The 23,199-nt window shown below is 40.3% G+C and overlaps 1 protein-coding gene across 1 annotated transcript; it reads right to left on the bottom strand.

Moving 5' to 3' along the window:
- Positions 1–1,091: 1,091 nt before the first annotated feature.
- Positions 1,092–19,428, bottom strand: LOC5575191 (cytochrome P450 4C1). The gene is made up of 3 exons (XM_021848889.1): positions 18,778–19,428; positions 18,589–18,715; positions 1,092–2,573 (listed from the first exon to the last, which is right to left on the bottom strand). Exons 1-3 carry the CDS (start codon positions 19,392–19,394, stop codon positions 1,839–1,841), a joined length of 1,479 nt encoding a protein of 492 aa, XP_021704581.1. The 5' UTR covers positions 19,395–19,428; the 3' UTR covers positions 1,092–1,838.
- Positions 19,429–23,199: the final 3,771 nt, after the last annotated feature.

The following is a 23,199-nucleotide window of genomic DNA, read 5'->3' as shown; positions in this document are numbered from 1 at the left end:
ATCCGGAATTTGTTTTTTGATGTTCTTGTTTTTCAATTTTAATGCATAAATCTGAGATAATTTGGTATTGCAATATTACAATATGAATTGTTTTGCAGTTTTGAGCGTATTTAAGAAAAGGAGGGTTTAAAAAAGTGGTATTTTGTGTATGCTTATAAAAATTTGTTGTTTCTTGTAAAGACCCCTACTGTTCCTAGAAATAAATTCTGGCTACGCCACCGCATCATATAGATAAAACAACGAAAAAAGATAATATTTATGTTATTTTATCGAAGATTTAATTTTTTTACTTAGTGATTCGATTATCCGGAGAATTTGATTATCCGGAATGAAATCGATACTCCGGATATTCGAGTCCGACCTGTATCGACAAAATGAAACCAAAATCCAGTTTATATACTGGGCATCAAAAACTCTCACCGGCCAGCGCATACGTTACGGATTTCAACATATGTTTGTAAGTATACTGGTATACTCGTACAGCTACTAAATATAGCCAGAGAATTTCGGGAATGTTACAATGTTCCTGTGGCCGGAGCTATTGGTGTGGGTCACTGGCTCAGTTTGGGTAAAAATAGATTTGTGTTTGCCGTACTTCTGTTTGTAAGTCATTGCACTGATAGTTTCCGGAATCGGCTTTATTCTATGTCATTAAACATATCAGTATGACCTTTTGAGAAACGGTCATACTTTGGAAAATTTAACGATCATTGTCACACGAGCCATAATTTCATCCATTTTATCCGCCTGCATTCATACAACACGCATGACATTAATTGTTCGTGGAAGATATAGCGGCGCTCAATTTAAATACACATCCAGCGGCGGCGGTAACGCGCAGAAGATATGCGCGCAATTCAAACGCAACGTCAAAACTCAAGTAGGCTTGGATTTCTTTGTTCTTCAAGGACGCAAATGTTTCAAATTTGTTAAATCTGAAACATTTGATGATTTTTATTATCACTGCGACGGTATATCGAGATTTTCAGATAATCGCATTACGTGGATTTATCTTGCAGAGCACAATAACAAGTCATGAACGAAAACAAGATAGGCACGCACCACTCACTGTTTTTTGTGCTATGTTTGCAACAAAAGGGATGTTCTATGATCCAATAAATTATAATTAGGTTGTTAAAGTCTGCATAACCAGAAAATATGGAAATTATTACCATTTTTTTTTTACAAAACATGAATCACCCGAATATCTTGATACTGTTGCAGTCTGTGAGAGTCGTGCTCTTGACCGCTCTTGTGCCACGTACCAAACGAGAGAGTGAATGTTTACATTCATAAGGCTCTCCAATTGCGATGTGCCACGAACTGTTATGGTTCGCGAATTGTTACACTCTCCGAATATAGTTCAATCGGCTTATTCGGATCATAATCCAAACACTGAAATGGATAACCATGGCTTTTGCAATTTGTCTCTAAACATTTGTACCAAGCTCATTGAAACGCATTTTTGTGATCTACTGTTTGAGGTTTGAAACGGTTTAGTATCATACAGAACTATAGCCGGTTTCTTTCGGACATTCATTCCGAGTAACCATATCCATACATTCCAAACGATTCAAATCTCTTTTTATATTATGTTGAATATCAGATGTTGTTGATTTACGCAAACTGAAATGATTTTAATGTCAGATGAACAGTTTTTTTTCACCTGGCTTGACTTAGTGACCTACCGGAATAACTCCGGCCACAGGAACATTCCCGAGATTCTCTGGCCAGTTCTACAATCTTCATATGACGAAACATTATTAAAAGCCGTCAAGTATTTACAGGGTAATGAGAGATTCAATGTTTTACTTTCACTCATTTCAACACGGGTTAACCTACCGCCTTTCGATTCGCATCATGTGCTTATTGGCCAACATCATAAGAAAAGCCGCCTCAAACTTAAGATCCTTCATCGTCAAATCCGTCTTGAAGCGAAACCGTTTCACCAACTTCGCCAGCAACACTTTCATTGAAACATTGGCATACCGCATCCCGACACAGTTCCGAATGCCGGCACTAAAGGGAATATAAGCGTACGGATGTCGTTGGGCAACCTTCTCCGGTAAGAAATTGTCCGGATCGAATTCATCGGACCGCTCACCCCAAACAGCACGATCCCGGTGCACTTTCAAAACCGGTATCCCAATGGTTGCCCCTACCGGAATGGTCCACTCTCCGACCTGCAGTTCCTTCTCGCAAACGCGGTTCAGCATGCCAGCTATGGGGATGAGACGCATCGTTTCCTTCATCACCCGTTCCAAGTAGACCAGGTTCGGCAGGTCCTCAATCGCGATGTAATCGTTAGGGACTACTTGGCTCACTTCCTGGTAGACCCGTTCCTGAACCTCCGGGTGTATAGCCATCATCAGCAGGGTGCTTGCCATTGTGCTGGTTGTTGTGTCGACTGCCGCAAAGAGAAACGTGTCGATGTTGTCCATCATCTCTTCGTTCGTCATATCTCCGGTTTTGTAGGTCAGACGTTCCAGGCGTTCAATGAGAACTTCGGAGCTGGCGTTGTGGTCATCGCCTGGGTGTGATTTCTGTTGTAATACCTTGCGTGCTTCGACAATCTGTATAAGGGAGAGAACGAGAAAAGAGTTCGTTATTCAATACTGTTCATATTTCGATGATTTGAACTTCGTTGTAAAGGCTTTGTTAATGACAAAAGATTGATAAATTTAAGGAACTACAATATGCCACTTTTTTCGTGTACAATCCACATAGTACACTCAATCCACACAAACACTCATCAGGTAATAACTCTTAAGGAACCCTCTATAATAATAGAGCACTCAGTCAGTCTAATAAAGCTATTTAAAAAAAATGCACGTGTTCTTTGTCTTGTAGTGTCGATCGGTCATTTCGAATCTTCCAAAGTGCCAATTTAGTGTCCCATACGTTCGTTTCTTTCACCGTCGTTTTTTCCTCCGTAAAGGCTGCTCCGTCGTGATCATATCGCAGTGATTTCATAGAGCTACGAGCCCGCTCATCAGGACCAAATAGCCACACAGCTTGAGTTTCTTGATGAGTTATGGCGTGATTTCCTCGCCAGCCAACAGGAAGTCAAGATGTTGGAAGAAAGTGAAGAGCATTTCTCCGCAGAGCGTCGCGATTTCCAACTGTCGTACCTCTAGTTGAAGGGGCCGTTGCAGAACAAACTTCCCGTAGCCCCTCCTGAACAGCCTAGCACACCATCTTCGGTATGCGCTCAGCCAATGATAAATTTGGCTGCCAGAAATCAAGATTTCGGTGTTCGGAGGAAAGATTGGTGATTGGGTACAAATTCACAATATTTACGTCTCGTTGAAAAGCTACCCTCACTGCAAGCAAGTGCGTCTTCTGTTTCAGTGCAGTGGTTTTCAAGCTCTCATTTCCCAGCAACGGTTCGAATTCGTTAAGGAGCACGGGCTTTGTGTAAATTGCTAGCATGGTACACACATGGCAAAGGATTGCTCCAACGGTTCCTGCAAGCAATACTCCAAGAAGCATCATTCTCTTTTGCACTTGCTGCCGATTTCGTCTGCTTCGGCTCCTAGTGGATCCGCAGCAGTCCCCAACCAACCCACACCAACTGTAGTTGGTCAACTCGCTGAAGCAATCGGGTCGCCCTCGTACCAAATGTCGCAACGCGAAATAACCTCCACCGTACGTCAACCGATTGCCGATGCCACACCACTCGCGACTTCGTCGTTCCGAACGTAAGGGTATGCGATATGGATTTTTTCCATGTCGATACGAAACGAAACGATACGCGGAATATCTTGCGCTGATAATGACGAAACGAAACGAAATTTAAAAATATTTCGTGAAACTCGATACGAAATCAAATATTTCACGGAATTTTTCGAAACGAAACGAAATTTTTGAATTTGTTTCGCGGAATACACGTTTAAGTTTTTTTTTCTTGTCAAAAGCTGGAAATTTGACCATAGGCATAAAAAACGTATTTCTAAATTTTCTACCATATGGAAACCTTAGTGTTGCTCAGCGGAATCCTTACATGTTTGGTAACTCTTTTCTGTTTGTTTGAAATTTTCTTAACAACTTTATAAGGTTTCATCTCAACATTTCTGACATTCACACAAGCCAATGAGTGGGTTTAATTCAAGGCGAAGTGGGCCGTCATTGAAATTTGTACGTTGATGATTGTTGCAGATTCATCTCACGATTTCGAATCAAAGAAAACCAGTTGGTTTTGAACTGACACAGCTGAAAAAGTATCAGAATACTTTATACATGTTAGCGCGTACAGTGATACTTTTTCAAGTCGATATAAACTATCAAGACTTAGTTTTATCACTTTGAAAGGCAAGCTGAAAAGGCATCATTGTTGCCAAAACGAATGACGGACTACACACTTAAATTATTTCACCGACCTCAGTAAAATTTTTCGCCGAGAATCCAACAGCTGAGAATTCGGTAATTTTTAATTCCGAATCTCGGTACTTATTTTACCGAGATTTCGGCAATCCGAAATTTTTACCGAGATCTCGGCGAACGTCACCGAAATTCGGTAAACGTTTACCGAGATCTCGGTAAATTTTTTACCGATAATCGTTTAATTATTACCGAGATATCAGCTGTTGGGTTCTCGGCGAATCCGTTTAAGTGTGTACTTAGCCTTAAATGTTACAACTAAGAAGTGGGTCGAAACATTTTTTTTAATAAAAAAAAATGTTTCGTGTAACTCGATTGCTGTACTTTATGCTTTGTGGCATGAATGAATGAGATTGGGGACACAAGTCGATAAGTGATCATGAAAACACTAAACTGAGAAGCAGACTCTGTCCCAGTTGGAACATAACGTCAGAAAGAAGAAGAAAAATAAGTAGAACAGAGGAATCACTGGAATATTTGCTTTAGTATTTGCTGGAGTATTGAATTAAATTAAATTTTAAAGAATCCATCAACACATACCTAAGAAATCAATCAAGATAAATTTAAACGAACTGCAAAAGTGATAAACTCCAAGAGATATTGCGGCAGTAGCTTAACCAGGATTGCCTGTTGGGGTTAATTAAGAAGTTCCTAAAAAAATTTCGGGAAAAGCCTTGCATAAACTGTGAATTAATTCTTGGAGGAATCAAATCTGGACGAAAGCAAACGTTTAGAGTAAACCTTGTAGAAAATACTGAAGGTATTTCTATTATTTTGAAGAGCAAATACTGGAGAAATGATCCTATTTTAAAATCTGTGAAGGAATTTCTGGACGATTTCTGGTAGAATAAAGGATTGTTGGTATTATCTCATTTTCAGATTCAGATTCTAGTCAGTTTTAAGACTACAAAACCATATTTTCCCTAAATTTTGAGCCTCGAGAGTATTTTAAAAAATATTTGAAAATTTCGAAAAAAAAAGTTTTGAACCTGGACTACATAGCATAGAGAAACCGCAAATAAGGCTGACAAGTTCACCCATGTTCGTTCAGACAATCCGTTTTTCAATGAGCTAAATTTAATGTTTGGCTCATATTTTTTTAATCGGGATTTAGATGTGCGAAAATCGAAAAAAAAAATTTACGGCGACAGCGACAAACAATCGCTGCGATTTCGCTGCTACATGTAGAGTTTTATGACACAACAACGAAATCTTGGCGATTTTTTGTTGCCATCGCGGAAAAAATCGCGTTGATTTGGGAGAGCTGTTCTTATGCTGTGTGAAAAGTGACGTCATAGCGGGAAAGCAAGAGAGAGAACTAATGCGCGCATCAATAATCTGCACCACCTGAGCAAATCCAGAACATCAGGGACTCACGCTCCGCAGCTTTTTTTACATTTGTGTACAAACAGTTTTTGCGATATATTAACGGATTTGCTCAACAGGACACGCAATGTTTCCCGGAGGAAACCGTGGTTTTGCTTTCTTCATTCTTATGGAAGATAACATTGCGGTAGTTCATCAAACGCAGTTGTTCCTTTCCTGGGCTATTCGCCGCGAGGAATTTAGGGCAAATGGGCGTTTTTGGAAACTTTACAACGGCAGTGCAGTTTATCATATCCTGCGGACCAGTCATCCAACAGTTATGGATAGCACACAGATATGGATCAGAGTTGGATTAAACAGAGAATATCTCATCAAATAGAGTAGCAATTACGCAGAACCTATTTTACCTACGCAAACCATAAATCTATACAGCATCGCAATCAACAATAACATGCTTAAACACTTTTGTTCCATTCGTAGGATATAAAATGTCATACATATACCTAGAAGCGTTGATTCATATTTGTGGGGCATTGAAACCCATACCACAGTTGGTCGGTGTTCAAACAGACCGGACTAGATGATATTTTGGCGTTTTAAAGATACGTTAAGGACTCAATCAAATGTGATTTTTCCTATGCTATTTTTATACAGATGTATCATCAAATAGATAAGTTCCATTATTACAGCAAATAACACGAATATTTGGATATTTCGCATGCCTGGGGAACGTTTTTCTGGAACCATGAAAAAACACCTGGTTCAGTCTGTCTGAACACCGACCAGTTATGAATCTAAGAGCTGGGCAACAATGGTGTGAGCGGCAACGCGGCGCGGCAGGTTTTGACAGAAAATGTATGGGTTAAATGTTAAATCTTGCCGCGCCGCGTTGCTGCTCACATAATTGTAGCTCAGACGATTCCTAAAGAAACGCCAAAACGTATGCTTTCATTAGCACACCATTCGTTAACCTCTCAGATAATTTGCTGTTATAGTGTTCTGATCCATGATATGAATCGATTTGATCCGTAATACGGACCCATTTTTGACTGTAGCTAGGAGTAGAAGCGAACGCTTTGCCTTTTTTTGTTCGAAATTAAACTCGAATTTCGCGTAATTCCGTTTGTTTTCAATTTTTCGTGGAAATATTTTAACAATTTGGCGAAACGAAACGAAATAGCAAAATACAAATTTCGCCTGTGCGAGTTCCGTGGAATTCCGCGGAATTTCGTTTCGAAGCGTATTTGACGGAATCATTCGGTATTTCGCATACCCTTATCCGAACGATTCCGCACTCGTATTCGGTCGGTATTGCCCCCTCCACTCCGTCGGTCGAATATCCCGTCGAAATAAACTCGCCTCAACCACCTGTCAAAGTATTGAAGTGGCTCGTAATTATCGCCAGAACACGGTTGTGATTTCGACCGCTGTTATCAAAGTGAAAGATGTCAACAACAACTAGAGTTCTGTTGGACAGTGGTTCCTAACCTAGCTTCATCAGTGAGTGGCTCTGCCAGAAACATTGGTTAAAGCGTGCCAAGCTCAACTCACCGGTCAGTGGAATTGGCCAGTCCATCGTGAACGTCCACTGCTTGGTATTACCAAAACTAACAGTTTCGCTACCCAGCCACCACATCGCCATCAAATTCCTCATAATCTTCCAATGACGCATCCCCCGTTCAACATAAGCCAGAAGATTGACATCATTATCAGTGCTGAACTGTTCTTCACATTGCTAGAACACCAGCAAATTTCGTTCACCGCTGAATATCCGCTAGGCTAGAAGCACCGGTTTTGGCCATATGCCAGTTGTTAGCCATAGGGATTATACTCCGTTTTACATAGCCAATCAGCATGAAACCTTTTGAGTTCAGTTGATCACTTTCACATGATAGAGCTACATTCATTTACTCGTCCAAATTGTTTCAAAACATAAGAAAAACAATTCATTTTCCTTATGATTTTAACTCCCGTACACCTAATTTGGCCAAGGCACTCCTAATTTGGCCACTCTCATGAGAAATCAATGCGATTGGCCAATATAGGAACCGAAGTTAAATCTCTGGCCAAAACTGGTTCCGCTGGCCTATATTGACCAACGGGATTTTCAAAGCGAAAATATGGCTGTAGCTCAGTTTTGATATTTTACACACATAATATGGATTGAAAGCTTGCATTTGACATATTTGTAATATAAATACGGCTTCCCATTTATTTTTTATTGACATTTTCTCTTAGACTGGCCAAAACCGGTGCTTTTACCCTACTACTTAAGATAATGCTAGGGTACATCGTATGCGAAAAAGCTATAAGGGTACATCCCTATGAAGTTGTACGAACTGGTGACGTAGGACCACGATGGTTAATGTAACTGAATTTGATGTCATTCTTGTTGCTCGTTTTGACTTCATACTGTTTTCAGTGCTCGAAACTTTCGTAAATATTAATGCATATAACGATTTGCAATTTGGTCAATCATTCGTCATATTTATCTATGAAAATGTGAAATTTCACTTCAGGATGTATGATCATTTTGATATTATATTAATAACCTCCTCTGAAATATACAGTAGCATTGGAAAGAACAGTAGTGATTCAGTAGTAAATCCAGTTATCGCTTTGTAGGTCTTATGGTTTGAGAGAAATATTGTTCATTGCTTGGCCATGTAATAAATTAAGTCGGAAATATTACTCCGATATCTCTTTTACGCACATGTGGTGGCCCTAAAAAGAGCCAAAGGCTTTGTTAGCACGAATGCTGTCATAGATAAATGGCACTACAGGATATTATCAGTTGATTGCCATGGTTAAACGAAAAATCCTCTGCTTATACGACGAACCAGCTGAATGTTTCGTCGTGTGGATGGCACACATCAGCAACAGGTATTGGACCACACGACTGAAGTCGAAATCTTAAAATGTAGCTCAAGTTTGAAATCTTGAGCAATTTCACAAGCCGGACGCTTGATTTGCCTAATAATAGTGGTAATGGTGCCTAACAGGCTAGATTCTTGACTGCACCACAGATGATGAGTTTATCATGAGCCGAAATCTGGAAGCGCAGGTCAATCTTTAGCGATTTCACAAACCAAACGCTGATCACAGCTCAGCAGACTTGTGGCTGCGAGGTGCTCCTCGCTGAGCAGGTTCGAATGAGCTCGAAAGCGAAACTGGAATGAAACCGAATCCAGCGAAGAAAGCATCTTTTAACCCTAAGATTAGCAGATGATGCTCCTCCCTTTCGTGCTCTTCTCTTTCTGTTCGACCTATCTAGGAAATGGGTATGTGTCAATAATGTGTTGGGCTTAGAATCGCTAGAAAATCGAGGAAAATGCAAATGCGTGAGAAAATGGTCGAACATGAATTGTTGGAAGGTTTAACATTTACTCAATATTCACTACTTAACTATTGATAATCATTAGTTTTCTTCATCATGAAGGTAAATATCTGATCCATGGGTGACAAAATGATGAAAATTATTAAATGAGAATTTCTTTTCAAAAGCATTCGAAATATGTCGCAATTTTGTTACTTGAGATAATTTTCGTGGAGCGTTTCCATAAAATATGGGAAATCAAAGACGCTGTTGGAAATACCACTCTATTTTACAATCGTTGTGAAATGTTGAGCTCTCACCTCGACGGCACTGCAGCAGCGTCCGCGAATTTAATCTTAAATTGTTGTGTCATCAATTATTCATGACAAATTAAGTTTTGTACGAAGCTGTGAGATTGATTGAAGAATATAAGATGTAATAAGGTCGGAAATATTATTCTTTCAACTCTTTTCCACAAATTTGATGGCCCTGACAAGGGCCGATGACTTTCTTAGCCTCGATGCGGTCACAGATAAATAGCACTGCGGGATGTTATCAGTTGATTGCCATGATCAAACGGCGTTGATGGCGCACAACAGCAACGGGTAGTGGATCACCAGGCGTAAGTCGAAATCTGGAAACGTTGCTCATTCTTGAAATCTTGAGCGATTTCACAAGTCCGACGCTCGATTTGCAGCTCCTCGGATTAGCAACTCAGGGGACTTCTGGTATTTGGTTCCTAACGGGCTTGCTTCTTGACTGCATTACCGACGCACGATCACGAGTCAAAATCTGGAAGCGCGAGCCAAAAGCTCCGCCAGCGATGAAAATTGCGGCGGTGATGACGATGGCTGGGGTGCTTTACTGAGCGGTGAACTGCTCCGCTCGAAAGCGAAAATGGAATGAAACCGAATCCGGCGAAGGAAGCATGTTTCAAACCCTTAGATTAGCAGATGATGCTCCTCCCTTTCGTGCTCTTCTCTTTCTAGTCGACCAATCTGGGAAATGGGTATGTGCCAATAATGAGTTGGACTTAGAATTGCTTGAAAATTGCGGAAAATGATAATGCGTGAGAAATGGATCGAACATGAATAGTTGGAAAGGTTGACAATAACTGAATATTATATAGTTGGCTATTGATAGTCAATAGTTTTCTTTAGTATGGAGGTAAATTTCTGATTAATGGGTGCTAAATTGATGAAAATTGTTCAATGAGAATTTCTTCTCAAAAGCATTCGAAATATGTCGCAATTTTGTTACATGTGATAATTTTCGTAATTGAAGTGTTTCCATAAAATATGGAAAATCAAAGACGCTGTTGGAAATACCACTCTATTTTACAATCGTTGTGAAATGTTGAGCTTCCACCCCGACGGCACTGCAGCAGCGTCCGCGAATTCAGTCTCAAATTGTTGTGTCGTCAATTATTCATGACAAATTAAGTTTTGTACGAAGCTGTGAGATTGATTGAGGAATATAAGATGTAATAAGGTCGGAAATATTATACTTTCAACTCTTTTCCACAAATTTGATGGCCCTGACAAGGGCCGATGGCTTTCTTAGCCTCGATGCGGTCACATATAAACAGCACTGCGGGATTGATCAGTTGATTGCCATGGTCCGTGGATGGCGCACAACAGCAACGGGTAGTGGATCACCGGGCACAAGGCGAAATCTGGAAACGATGCTCACTCTTGAAATCTTGAACGATTTCATAAGTCCGACGCTTGATTCGCAGCAGCTCTTCGGATCAGCAACTCTGGGGGCTTCTGTGTATTTGGCTCCTAACGGGCTTGCTTCTTGACCACCGATCACCAGACGCTGGATCGCTAGCTTGAAGGTCAGAGCAGGTGCGGACGTCGCTGCATAGGATCGGAAAAGCTCTTGCCAGCTCGGAAGTAGAAACGGAATGAAACCGAATCGAATGAAGGAAGCATGCTATATACCCATAGATTAGCAGATTATGCTCCTCCCTTTCATGCTCTTCTCTTTCTAATCGACCAATCTGGGAAATGCATACGTGCCAATAATGAGTTGGACTTAGAATTACTTGAAAATTGCGGATAATGATAATGCGTGAGAAATTGGTCGAACATGCATGAAAGGGTTGACATTTACTAAATATTCAATAGTTCACTATTGATAATCAATAGTTTTCTTTAATATGAAGGTAAATTTCTGATCCATGGGTGCCAAAATGATGAAAATTGTTCAATGGGAATTTCTTTTTAAAAGCATTCTAAACATGTCGCAATTTTGTTACATGTGATCATTTTCGTAATCGAAGTGTTCCCATAAAATATGGCAAATCAAAGACACTGTCGGAAATTTCACTCTAGTTTACAATCGTTGTGAAATGTTGAGCACTCACCCCGACGGCACTGCAGCAGCGTCCACGAATAGTCAATTATTCATGACAAATTAAATTTTGTACGAAGCTGTTGGATTGATTGAGGAATATAAGATGTAATAAGGTCGGATATATTATTCCTTCAACTCTTTTCCACAAATTTGATGGCCCTCACAAGAGCCGATTGCAGATAAATAGCACTGCGGGATGTTATCAGTTGATTGCCATGGTCAAACGGGAAATTCTCAACGCAAACAACAACAGGTAGTGGATCCAGCAGCAGCTCATCGGATCAGCAACTCTGGGGGCTTCTGGTATCTGGTTCCTATCGGGCTTGCTTCTTGACCACCGATGCTGAATTTATCACGAGTCGAAATCTGGGAGCGCGGATAAAGTTGCGGCGACGATGACGATGGCTTGGACGCTTCTCCGAGCGGCAGTAATTTGCCGCTCGGAGAAGCGCCCAAGCCATCGTTATCGCCGCCGCAAATAAACCTTGCGTCTTCCTCTTCTGACGACACAAATTGGATTCTACCCCATTACCCCGAATCCCATTACCCCGAATGCCATTAACCTGAACGCCATTACCCCGAATTCCAAAACCCCGAACGTCCCATCACCCCGAATGACATTACCAATATCGCGGGAAATGTCATCAATATCATTATGTCATGATAATTGTAAATTCGGGGAAATTTCATTCGGGGTGATGGAATTCGGGGTAATGGTACATTCGGGGTAATGGAATTCGGGGTGATGGCAATCGGGGAAATGGCATTCGGGGTAATGGGGTAGAATCCACAAATTGGACTGTGACGCGGGTGCAAACGCAAAGCGAGAATGACTTGCCCGATCGTGTTCACAGTCCGACCGCAAAAAGAAGACTGAGCGAAGAAGCAGGGACCCATTTGCTTTTATAGTGGGAAGCGATACCGTCGAAAAATGCTCGAACATGATTGGTTGGATAAGAAAGGGGTCAAGATTTATCAAAGGTTCAATAGTTCAACAACAAAATTCACTTATCGGATATATTACAAACGATGCGTAGATACATTTCTGATCGAATGATACTAAAATAATAATAAATGGTTCATAAACAACTGAGTTATTAAAGTTCAAAATCTCCCCTAATTTCGTTACATGCCTCATTTTCCGTGCTTTTAAAGTGCACCCCAATATAGAAAACAAAGACGTAGTCCTACGTCAAAAATACCAGATCCTTCCCATGCTCCGCCGGCAGTCCAGACATGTCACATCTGCACTGATGACCTCCTGGACAAGCGACTTGAAAGATTCTGGGAAATCGACAACCTCGACGGCGGTAGAAGCTACACTCCCGACGAGCAACGCTGTGAAGGTATATTCCAACAAACCGTCGGCAGAGATTAAAATGGAAGTGTGTGGGGAAATACTGCCAATGCTTGGCGATTCTTACCAGCTTGCATGCGACGCAATCTATAGAGAAGAAGTTTGCAGTCGATGAAGGTCTTCGTATCGCCTATCTTTATCACCAGTTCTTGGAGGAACACGAAAGTTTGGGTCAAATGGAGGAGGTGAATCCGCGCGAGTCGCGCAGCTCGCAGTTTTTCCTACCCCGCCGTGCCATCCACCGTCCCGAGAGTTCAACTACAAAAATTCGATTCGTGTTTGATAGTGTCGAAGCGCTTCTAGATTATCGCCAAACGAAGTTTTGTTCGTTGGACCAACAGTCATCTACATCCGCTTACCTCGATACGTCGTCACCGCAGACGCCGAGAAAATGTTCCGACAAATCTAGGTACACTCTGATGACCGGAAGTATCAACAAATATTGTTCTGTAAAGATCCATCAGAACCAGTTCGCATCTACCAGCTAAAAACCGTTACGTACGGATTCGCTAGCTCCACATTGACGAAGAAGAAAGCTATCCTTTGGTGGTTCCTGTCATCAAGAAGGGAACATTCGTACTTGTAGGCAGTTAATTGAGATGTTGTACCAAGCTGGCTTCGTTCTTCGAAAATGGGCAACAAACAACACCGCCGTTCTCGCCAGCGTTTCTTCTCAGTTGTGGGAAACAAAGCCAGAACAGGAAATCGACCGGACTCCAGCCATCAAGACTTTGGAACTTCTCTGGCTTCCTCAAATGGACAGTGTTAGAGCGGTTAGAGGACTGAACACAAAAGGTTGGTCTTTTCCATAGTAATCTCCATATAAACTTCAAATGGCGTGTGCACAGTCAAATTTCTTCCGAATCACTTCAAACTTTGGGAGGATGCTATTTACCATAAATAAAATCGTTTAAGCATAGGGGAGCAAACATTTCAAAATTTGCATCACTCTAATGGACACACTTCAATTTAAAATTTCAGCATTGTCTCTATGAGATGTCTCAACCAAACGTCTCGTTGTGTCCGAAATGTTACAGCTGTTCGATCCCCTCAGCATTCTGGAACCTATAGCGATGAAGGCCAAAGTGTGTGTGCAAGTCCTTCGTTACAACACTGACCGACGGATGACTAACTGTTTCAAAAACACACTGCTTGGTGGACAACCTACCGTTCGGAGCTCAACCAACTACAGGCACTCTCCGTGCCACGTAGAGTCGTGCAAAATCGCAATCATGGTTAACACTGTTTCTGCGACGCATCGAAAGCAGCATATGGATGCTGCATCTACGTCGTATCTCGTGATACATTTAGACAGCTCCACAGTCATCTACTGACTGCCAAGCCTCGTGTTGCTCCACTGTGTGGACAATCCATCCCTCGTCCGGAGCTATGCGCCGCTCTTCTCGGCAGTCAGCTTGCTGACAACCTGTGACATACAACAGATTTCGCAGAACCTCCATCGTTCTTCACTGGATAAAATCTCAGTCCAATGATTTTCGTGTCGAATCGGATCGCAGAGATCCAGCTCCTAACTAAGGGCTGCGAGTGAAGACATGTTCCATTGGAAATGAATCCAGCCGACCGGATTTCCCGAGGAATAATGGCATTAGATCTCGAAAGACGATTAGTGGTGGCATGGTCCGAGTTTCCTCAAAGAACCCGTTGACAGTTGACCGGAGTGTGTGGTTTCACCGCCGACCATTGTTGAATTACAACAAGCTGCTTGCCCAGTAGCTCTGCACATAGCCACTGACGACTCAACACTCCCTCGGAGCGATCGTACTGTCGGTCAACCCAGAGGAAGGTAAACATGCGCTCAAGATCTTCGTAAGACAGATTCAGCTAGCATATTTTCAAGGGATAGGTGCTTCAACGAGTACAAGATGTAAAAGATCTTGGCGTTATTGTGGATGCTCAACTGACGTTCAAACATCATCTGTCCTACGTCATTGAGAGAGCCTCCAGAACATTGGGTTTCATCTTCCGTATTTCCAACGATTTCACAGATCCATATTGCCTCAAATCCTTGTACCGCTCATTAGTTCGGGCCACACTCGAATACTGCTCCACAGTTTGGCATCCGTAGAGCTATTGAAGATTATGGACGAGAACAGCTCTCCCGGGAATCTCACAAGACTGATTACAGCAACGATGGAAGATGTGCAAAACTGCATAAAGATCTCAGGCGAACACTCCAATTCGTTAGAATACCGCCAGGGACTAAGACAAGGTGATGGACTTTCGTGCCTGCTGTTCAATATTGCGCTTGAAGGTATCATGCAAAGAGCTGGACTTAACAGTCAAAGCACGATTTTCTCGAGATCCAGACATCCATGTCTGCTTCGCGTAAGGCTTCGTGGCCGTGCGGTTAGTGTCGTCAGGCAATGAGTGCATCGTGTTATGGGGTGTGGGTTCGATTCCCGCTGCAGCCACTGAAACTTTTCGTGAGGAATGTTTCTCGGCTGTACCATTGGAGCATGCTTGTCCGTTGTCTAGTGTTAAGTTACAGTCTGTGCAGCTAAATGGCTGAAGACGGTGTCCGTGTCTTTTTTTTTTTTTTATTGGGAGAAAATTTGAAACAGTGGCAGATTTGTTCACCCGCCTAAAGCGTGAAGCAACAAAAGTCAGACTGGTGGTGAATGCGTTGCAAATAAAATACATACTTGCGCAACTAGATGCGACCTAGTGCAAGATTGACGAGGATACTTTCGAGGTGGTTGACGTCTACATCGGATTCTTGTTGAAGAGAACAACGCTACGTTGCAACGTTAGTCGTAAAATACAAAGGCGCATCATCTGTGGGAGTCGTGCCTACTACGGGCTCCAGAAGAAACAGCGGGCGAAGAAACCGTGCCAAATTCCCGATGTACAAAACGCTCATAAGACCAGTAGTATTCTACGAGCATGAGCCGTGAACTATACTCGAGGAGGACTTGCTAGCTCTAGGGTTTTTCGAACGCCGAGTGCTTAGGACGACCTTCTGCGGTGTGCAGGAAAACGGTGTGTGGCGGCAAAGGATGAACCACGAGCTTGCCCAGCTCTACGGCAGTATCCACAAGGTGGCCAAAGCTGGAACGATACGATGGGCAAGGCCTGAGGCATGAGTGCCGGACAATAGCCCTGTAAAGATAGTGTTCGCCGGTGCACCTGGACCTGGGGACCGAGGGTCTAGTCGAGGATGGAGAGAGGCGACTATGAACAGAGTGAGTTGTCGAAGTATTGGAGGTGAGGTTTTATCAAGTCCAATTCTGCCAAAACTCTGCATATGATTCTGCCAGAATTCCACTTATAACTATTTGAAAATACTACTCAATGTCTAGTGAAAGTCGTGTCCCATATTCAGCTAGAATTGTGTGGTGTCAATTTCTGTCGAAAATTCTTGCGCTTTCGATAATTCTGTCACGGTTTCTTTGGAATCTTTTTATAATTTGTTTAAAATCTTTCTCACCAGTCAAGGCGAATGTTGCCCAAGACTTTTGACATTCTTCTCTCTGGCGTTACGTCCCAACTGGGACAAAGCCTGCTTCTCAGATTAGTGTGAGGACTTAGTGAGGACTTCCACAGTTATTATCTGAGAACTTTCTTTGCCGATTGACCATTTTTGAATATGTATATCGTGTGGTAGGTACGAAGATATTCTAATGCCCTGGGAATCGAGAAAAGATCCTCGACCAGCGGGATTCGAACCCACGACCCTCAGCATAGTCATGCTGGCTAGCTGCGCGTTTACCGCTACGGCTATCTGGGCCCCACACTTTTGACATATTTTCTTGAAAACTTACTCATGAAGTATGAATCTTTCCCAAGATTATGTGAAATTCATTTCAACGCAGCCTATGATTCGGTGAGATAGTGTTTTACGAGTTTTGTACTTCTAGAATAGAAGACAATTACCAAAACTTGATGTAGATTCAGTTGTATCTATAAAAAAGAGAAGAAATGGGTAATAAATTAATGATAAACTTTTTTGATTAGTGACATAAACTTTGTATTCAAATTAATTGAATAGTGAAAAAACTTTTTTTTTTCTAGAAAATTGCCTAACTGCAGTTACTAGAGGACATTAAATCTTGCTGCTAATTATTCACGTATTCTCCAAAGTTGAAATTGATGCTTTAATTTGAAATCAGATCATAACCAAACAATGTATAACATAAAAATCAATGAACCGAAGTTTTAAATCAATAATAGAAATAATAATAAGCCTTGGTTTTAAGTTGAACTCACCATGGGCAAAAAGTCACTTAAATAAATATAAATAAGAATAACAAAAACTGAGCAGTGGATTTTAACAAAATTATAGCACAATTATATCAAGATTTGTAACAATTAACCAATTTTGTTCAATTTTTGTAACTAGCGCTTTGAGTTGACGGAGGAAATTATAACATAATTAAGGTGAAAATGAATCGAAGCCAAACCTCAAATTTTTAAGAGCATAAATCTGGAGAACCGAAAACCCGTTTGAGCTGAAAACTTAATCGATTGGTCACCACCAGCTAGGGACCAATCGATTAGGTTTTCAGCTTAAACGGATGTTTGGTTCTCCAGATTTGTGCTCTTAAAAATTTGAGGATTGGCTTCGATTCATCTTCACCTTAAAACAAAATCAGTTACAATTACAAAAGCTGTTTCAAATTTGTTTTAATATAAAACATTGTTATAACACAATATGTTATAAAAAACATAGAGCAACTGCTTATGAGTTATTTTTTAACAACTACCGAAAAGCTAAACATTACATATATTTTGCAATTCTGATTCTAGTTAGGGCGCGTTACCCCTACGCCACGAGAGGACTCATGGACGCAGAAGTGGCGTAGGGGTAACGCGCCCTACCTTGAGATCAGAGAGTCGTGAGTTCGATTCTCAACGAGAAGACGTGTAACTTTTTCGCAAAACTTCATATCAATTTGTCCATTTGATTCAATTGTAAAGTATATGTAATGTTTAGCTTTTCGGTAGTTGTTAAACTTCCACTCGGCTGGTTAGCCTAAACCACGATTCATAATTAATTGAAAACAAGTAGGAATATGTTTGTTTAATTTGGAGCATAACATGTTAAATTTTTGTTTAAATTATAACCTATTTTGTTTAAATTTTGTTTAGCGCAGAGAAAATTAAAATTATAATTTATTTTGTTAGAAAAAAAGGACTAACTGAGTAACAAAATCTGTTATAACTCTGTTGTAATCCACATGTTGGGATGCTTTGGTAATTTGGTAGAACAGTCAAAGGGCCAGATAAGATTTTTCAAACCCTCCGTGGGCCGCAAGAAACAAAGCAGCTGGTTGGGTTTTATTATTTTTGTGGTTTGTGGAAAAAAACATACATTGTCCTATCATATTCTTGATGCAACAATTTCATTCCGCAACAACAGTTTTTCACAACTTGAACTGAATATGATATTGATCGCTTACTGCGTGCGTAGCGATTTTCTAGTCTTTGCATTGCAATTTTCAATAACTTTCTCCGTGTTGGTAAACATTGGCACATTTTTAAATAAAACACATTTGATTGTGTTGTTAAAACAACTGATTAATCACGAGTTGAAACGGTTGCAACAAAGTTGCCCCCTATGTTTGACATGATTGTACATATTCCAAACCGCAACAGTTGGTACAAACAATTGTGCGCTTGCTTTGTTGTTTGTTTTGCGTCTTTTTCGATGACAATTTGATGCACTGCTCTCATGTAATATCTGAAGTTGAGTAGCAGGCTCTGTCCCTGTTGGGACGTAACACCAGAAAGAAGAAGAAGGAGCAACACGTGCTATAGAGTTCTTCGATGGTTTCAATCAATGTTCGCCCACTGTGAGAGTTTTGTACCACGCATAATTAAATCTTACCTCTTCTGACAGCGCTCTTAGTTTTCCCACTTGTTGAAGTTCCATTTTGTAGGAGGGAGTCAATCGATATATAAACTCCGGAATCAACCACGGTTTATACACCCTTCGGAACATATTGATCCACATTCTGAAATGAAAATCTTTTCTTCAACCATAAAGTTCGCTATCGGAAAATTCTACCCAACTCACTGTTCTGAATTATTCACAAACTTCTCCATGAAGTCGTACTCGTGGCTGTGCAGTTGAACCTTGAACAAATTGGCCAGCGTACTGGACAGCACATAAAAACTCAACTTTGGCAGCATATCGAATGCTTCCGCTCCTACGAATCGATCCAAGTACTTCAGCTGCGCTTCGGCGTACTCGTTAAAGCTCGGCGCAAAATTAGCAACCACCTGGTAGGAAAATGGCGCAGCCAGTTGCTTCCGCTGCGGTCGCCATATATTCCGATCGGAGTTGATGAGTCCCTTGTCGAAGCGGAAAAACTTCTGAAACACAGACTTCTGAACACAATGCTGCGAGTTTAAAATCACCGCCAAATGCTGGGGCTTGTCGAATATGATGCCCAAAAATGGACCCATCCATGCTCGGAAAGGCGATGGCAGGTTGTGGAGAAACTTCAGAAGATACTGGATTATTGTCTTGGAGTTCAGTCCGATTCCGATGTAGGTGCTGCCAATCAACGGAAGATCGAACGGAGCCGGAAATGTGGCGGCCAGCTCGTAGAGGCGCTTCCGTGATCGACGAAACGCGACATAATACGTGAGGCCAGTGAACAGAACGAACACCAGAATGAGCTGAAGCATTTTGCTGCGAACTTTCCTCCACGACCGCCCGGATTGAACTGTGGGGGGTAATTCAGTTGTAATCATTCACACTGGATGCTGTAACGGGGCCGGTCGAGGCGCTACTTTGTTTAATTTGTTTCAATGAGTTTGCGTATTGCTGATACGGGCAATTATTCTGCTGATAAAATTCACAGAGCAATAATTGATTCACATTGCACTGGGCTATGATATTTCTCCAAACACACTTATTTGTAGTTAGTCTTAAATGACGATAAATCTGTTTTTCGTCACAAAAAAAGTTCCTAGTAAACCAAAGTAAAGCATTGCAATTTCAAATTGTTAGAAAATTTAACGCTAATAGTAGAAGGGTGAGGTGAGGCAAAAGTTCAGCCTCGTCTAATAACCAATATTTTCAGATAAACTATATCAGTTTAAAAGAGATAAATATCTCACAGTGGACTATTTCAGTTTGCATATTTTCCTGACAAATGAAAAAATGATAAGTTGGTACCGTAAAACGGGGTAACTTTGATAATACGAGACTCTCAACATACTGAACGAAATAACAAAGTTCCTGTTAATCTGTTAAGCAAAACGAATGCAAAAGTTAAGAGTATTAGTATGACACTTCATGTTAAAGCTATTTCCGTTGGAATCAAGTACATTTGAGGATTTATATGCAGATATGGAAAATTTATAAGATTTTAGCAATTTTGAAATGCTCTCAAACAATCTGTTCTACGATCACTATTTGATGAAGTCATAATGAATTCGTCACTTATACTTGATAGCCTAGTTATAGTAGAACTCGAATTCGGTCTCAAAACTCTTAGCGAATACTATTTTTACAAACTGGGACCATTTTTGTAATCTTACAAGGGAAGGTCACGATGGTGTTACACGGGGTTTTCAATCAGACTATTTTTGTTAGATTCTACATGTCGAAATATGAAAAACCCCAAAGCCTTTCGGGTGATGAAGCAGTGGTGTAGCCAGGAGGGGCTCTGAAAGGGTCGATTTTATACGAATATAATATTATTGAGTCAATTGAAAATTTGTCAAAAAGATTTTTTCAGTATTAATTACGATAGTAATGAACAGAATATACATTAATGTATGTTTATAATGTATTTTCATGCCATTGGCGTAACTAACATGGAATATGGACACCAAAACAAATTTGGATTTATTAGAATAGTATACCAACGAGAAACCTATCTCGATTGCGCCTATGGCATGGAAAAAAAACATTTTTAACATACATTAATGTCAATTCTGTTTTCTACCATCAAAATAAATACTGAAAACATATTTTTGTCGAATTTCCAATAAGCTTAATTATATAACATACGTACAAAATTTCCCCCTTTAGAGCCCCTCCTGGCTACACCACTGCTCCATCACCCGAAAGGCTCTGGGGTTTTTCATATTTCGACATGTAGAATCTAACAAAAATAGTCTGGTTGAAAACCCCGTGTAACACCATCGTGACCTTCCCTTGTTAGTCAGAAATTTCCATATAGCGTTAAACGCCTAAAGATATGCAACGTCCTACAAATGTTCTGTAATTCATTCAATTTTGTTCGAGTGATGCTCCATTATCAAAGTTACCCCAAAACAGAAAATCGACTTTTGATTATATGAAAAATTATATATCCGCGGAAAAACTTCTGGAATCACCTTAAGGTGATTATAGAACGAAGCCACACCTCAAATTTTCAAGAGCACAAGACTTGAGAATCAAACAGCGCTCCGCGTTAAAAATTAATCCCATCGGTCACCACCAGCAAGCAAGTAGTTTGATTGATTTTCTTCGCGAAATGTTGTCAGATTCTCCAGTCTTGTGCACTTGAAAATTCGAATTTTGGCTTCGTTTTATAATCACCTTAAGAATAAATCTTTTCGAAATCTATCAACTGGAATCGATAGTTAGGATACCAGTACTTGTTTTAAAAATATGAATTAAAATTCTTTGAAACAGCATGCATAAATATTCAAGTTTTCTTCGAAAAAACTATCAAAGTTACCCCGTTTTACGGTACCTTAATCCGGGGTAACATTGATCATTTTTTAAAGTTTTTCTTAAATTTTTCACTTCACAATACAAATGATACAAGTTTCATATTTTTAAAACAAGTACTGGCACCCACCGCTCCTAGCAATGTACTTCATTTTGTTTTTCGAAAGATTTAAACATGTTTAAATAAATGTTTTAAGTGATTTTTTGATTCAGCTGATATGGGGTAACATTGATCACCCAAGTAAACAACGTTCGCTAATATTGGAAATGTCGTTACTTACTAAAATCAGGGCCCCTGAAGCCGAATACGAAGACCAAACTCTTACAAGTCATTTACTTTTTGAGTTATTTCAAAATTAAAAACACCTTGAACGCGATACGCCTAAAAGTAGGCAATTTCCGCAGGAAATTCTACATTCGTAATAGTATTTAGTTAATGTTGCCTAAATAAATAAACTTATGAAAGATTTGACAACGGAATCGTTTTCGGCGATGCCATTTTTAGTAACACCTGCATTTTCCTTGATCACATCGTCTGCAGAACTCATGTGAGACATGAATTTTCGGTAGTGTCAGTGAAAATGATAGAAATCATTGTTTCAAAAAGTTGACAAATTTGCGCATGAACTAAACGCAATTTTGGCAAAAACCTAAATTATCATTAGCTTATGAATATACGAAAGAGAAGCACCATTCATGGTTCGAAAATGCTTCGTCAATAAATCTTTATCTGAACGTTTAACAAGATGAGTCATCCCGATCAATGTTACCTCGCTGATCAATGTTACCCCGGATTACGTTACCAGTTTTAAAACCAGACAAAAATCCTGCAGAAGCTTCTAGCTATCTTCCAATCAGTTTGCTTTCATCCATCATTAAACTGTTTTTAAATTCAATTTTTGCCAATGAACAGTTCGGATTCCAACATGGACATTCAACCTCTCACCAGCATTTTGGGACCAATATTATACAATATTTTCACATCTGACTTACCTGAGTTACCTCAGGGATGTCAAAAATATTTTTTTCGGGTGACACAGGCCTCTCCGCCAAAGGACGAAGTCTGCGTGTCATCTGTGATCGATTGCAAAAAAAAGTTTGGATATTGTTTCTTTATACTTGCAAAAATGGAAGATTTCTCCTAATGCTTCCAAAACTCAACTAATAATATTCCCTCATGAACCAAAAGCTCTTGATTTAAAACCTTCAAGTAGACATGTTGTCACGCTGAGAGGGGTTCCAATAAATTGTTCAGATGAAGTTAAGTATCTAGGGCTCATGCTAGATAAGAATTTAACTTTCAAAAATCACATTGAGGGCATTCAAGCCAAATGTAAAAAATATGTAAAATGTCTCTATCCCCTTATTAATAGAAAATCAAAACTTTGTCTAAAGAACAAGCTATTGATATTCAAACAAATGTTCAGGCCAGCCAAGTTGTATGCTGTACCAATATGGACTAGCTGTTGTAATACCAGGAATAAATTTGAAATAAAATTTTGAAAATGATTCTGAAGCTTATCGTCCGAGTGCAACGAATTCGCTTTTAGTTTACATCTGAATCTGTTCAAATGACTCTGTTCCAGGCTCATCAATTTAGACTTCGCTTGTTTTAATTCTCTTGACACATCTATGTTTAAATCTGGATATTTTGCAAAATCCTTGAAGCATCTGTAGCAAACAAAAATTTCACGAGATAGTTGCTGGTTCATCTTAAGCGAATCACCCTTAAAAACATTGATCCCACTTTTTAAATCATTATTCCACTAAAAATTGATGTTCTGAAACGAAATTCTGGTTTTC

The sequence above is a fragment of the Aedes aegypti genome, chromosome 3, assembly GCF_002204515.2.
Source record: "Aedes aegypti strain LVP_AGWG chromosome 3, AaegL5.0 Primary Assembly, whole genome shotgun sequence".
Taxonomy (NCBI): Eukaryota; Metazoa; Arthropoda; class Insecta; order Diptera; family Culicidae; genus Aedes; species Aedes aegypti.
This window is presented reverse-complemented; position numbering and strand designations above follow the sequence as displayed.

What these genes read in the sequence shown, in the direction of transcription:
- LOC5575191 (XM_021848889.1), bottom strand. Translation starts at nt 19,394, where the DNA reads ATGCTTCAGCTCATTCTGGTGTTCGTTCTGTTCACTGGCCTCACGTAT. An exon ending in TTTGTGAATAATTCAGAACA is followed by an intron (nt 18,716 to 18,777) that starts GTGAGTTGGGTA and finishes TTTTCATTTCAG; the next exon opens with AATGTGGATCAATATGTTCC. An exon ending in TAAGAGCGCTGTCAGAAGAG is followed by an intron (nt 2,574 to 18,588) that starts GTAAGATTTAAT and finishes TCCCTTATACAG; the next exon opens with ATTGTCGAAGCACGCAAGGT.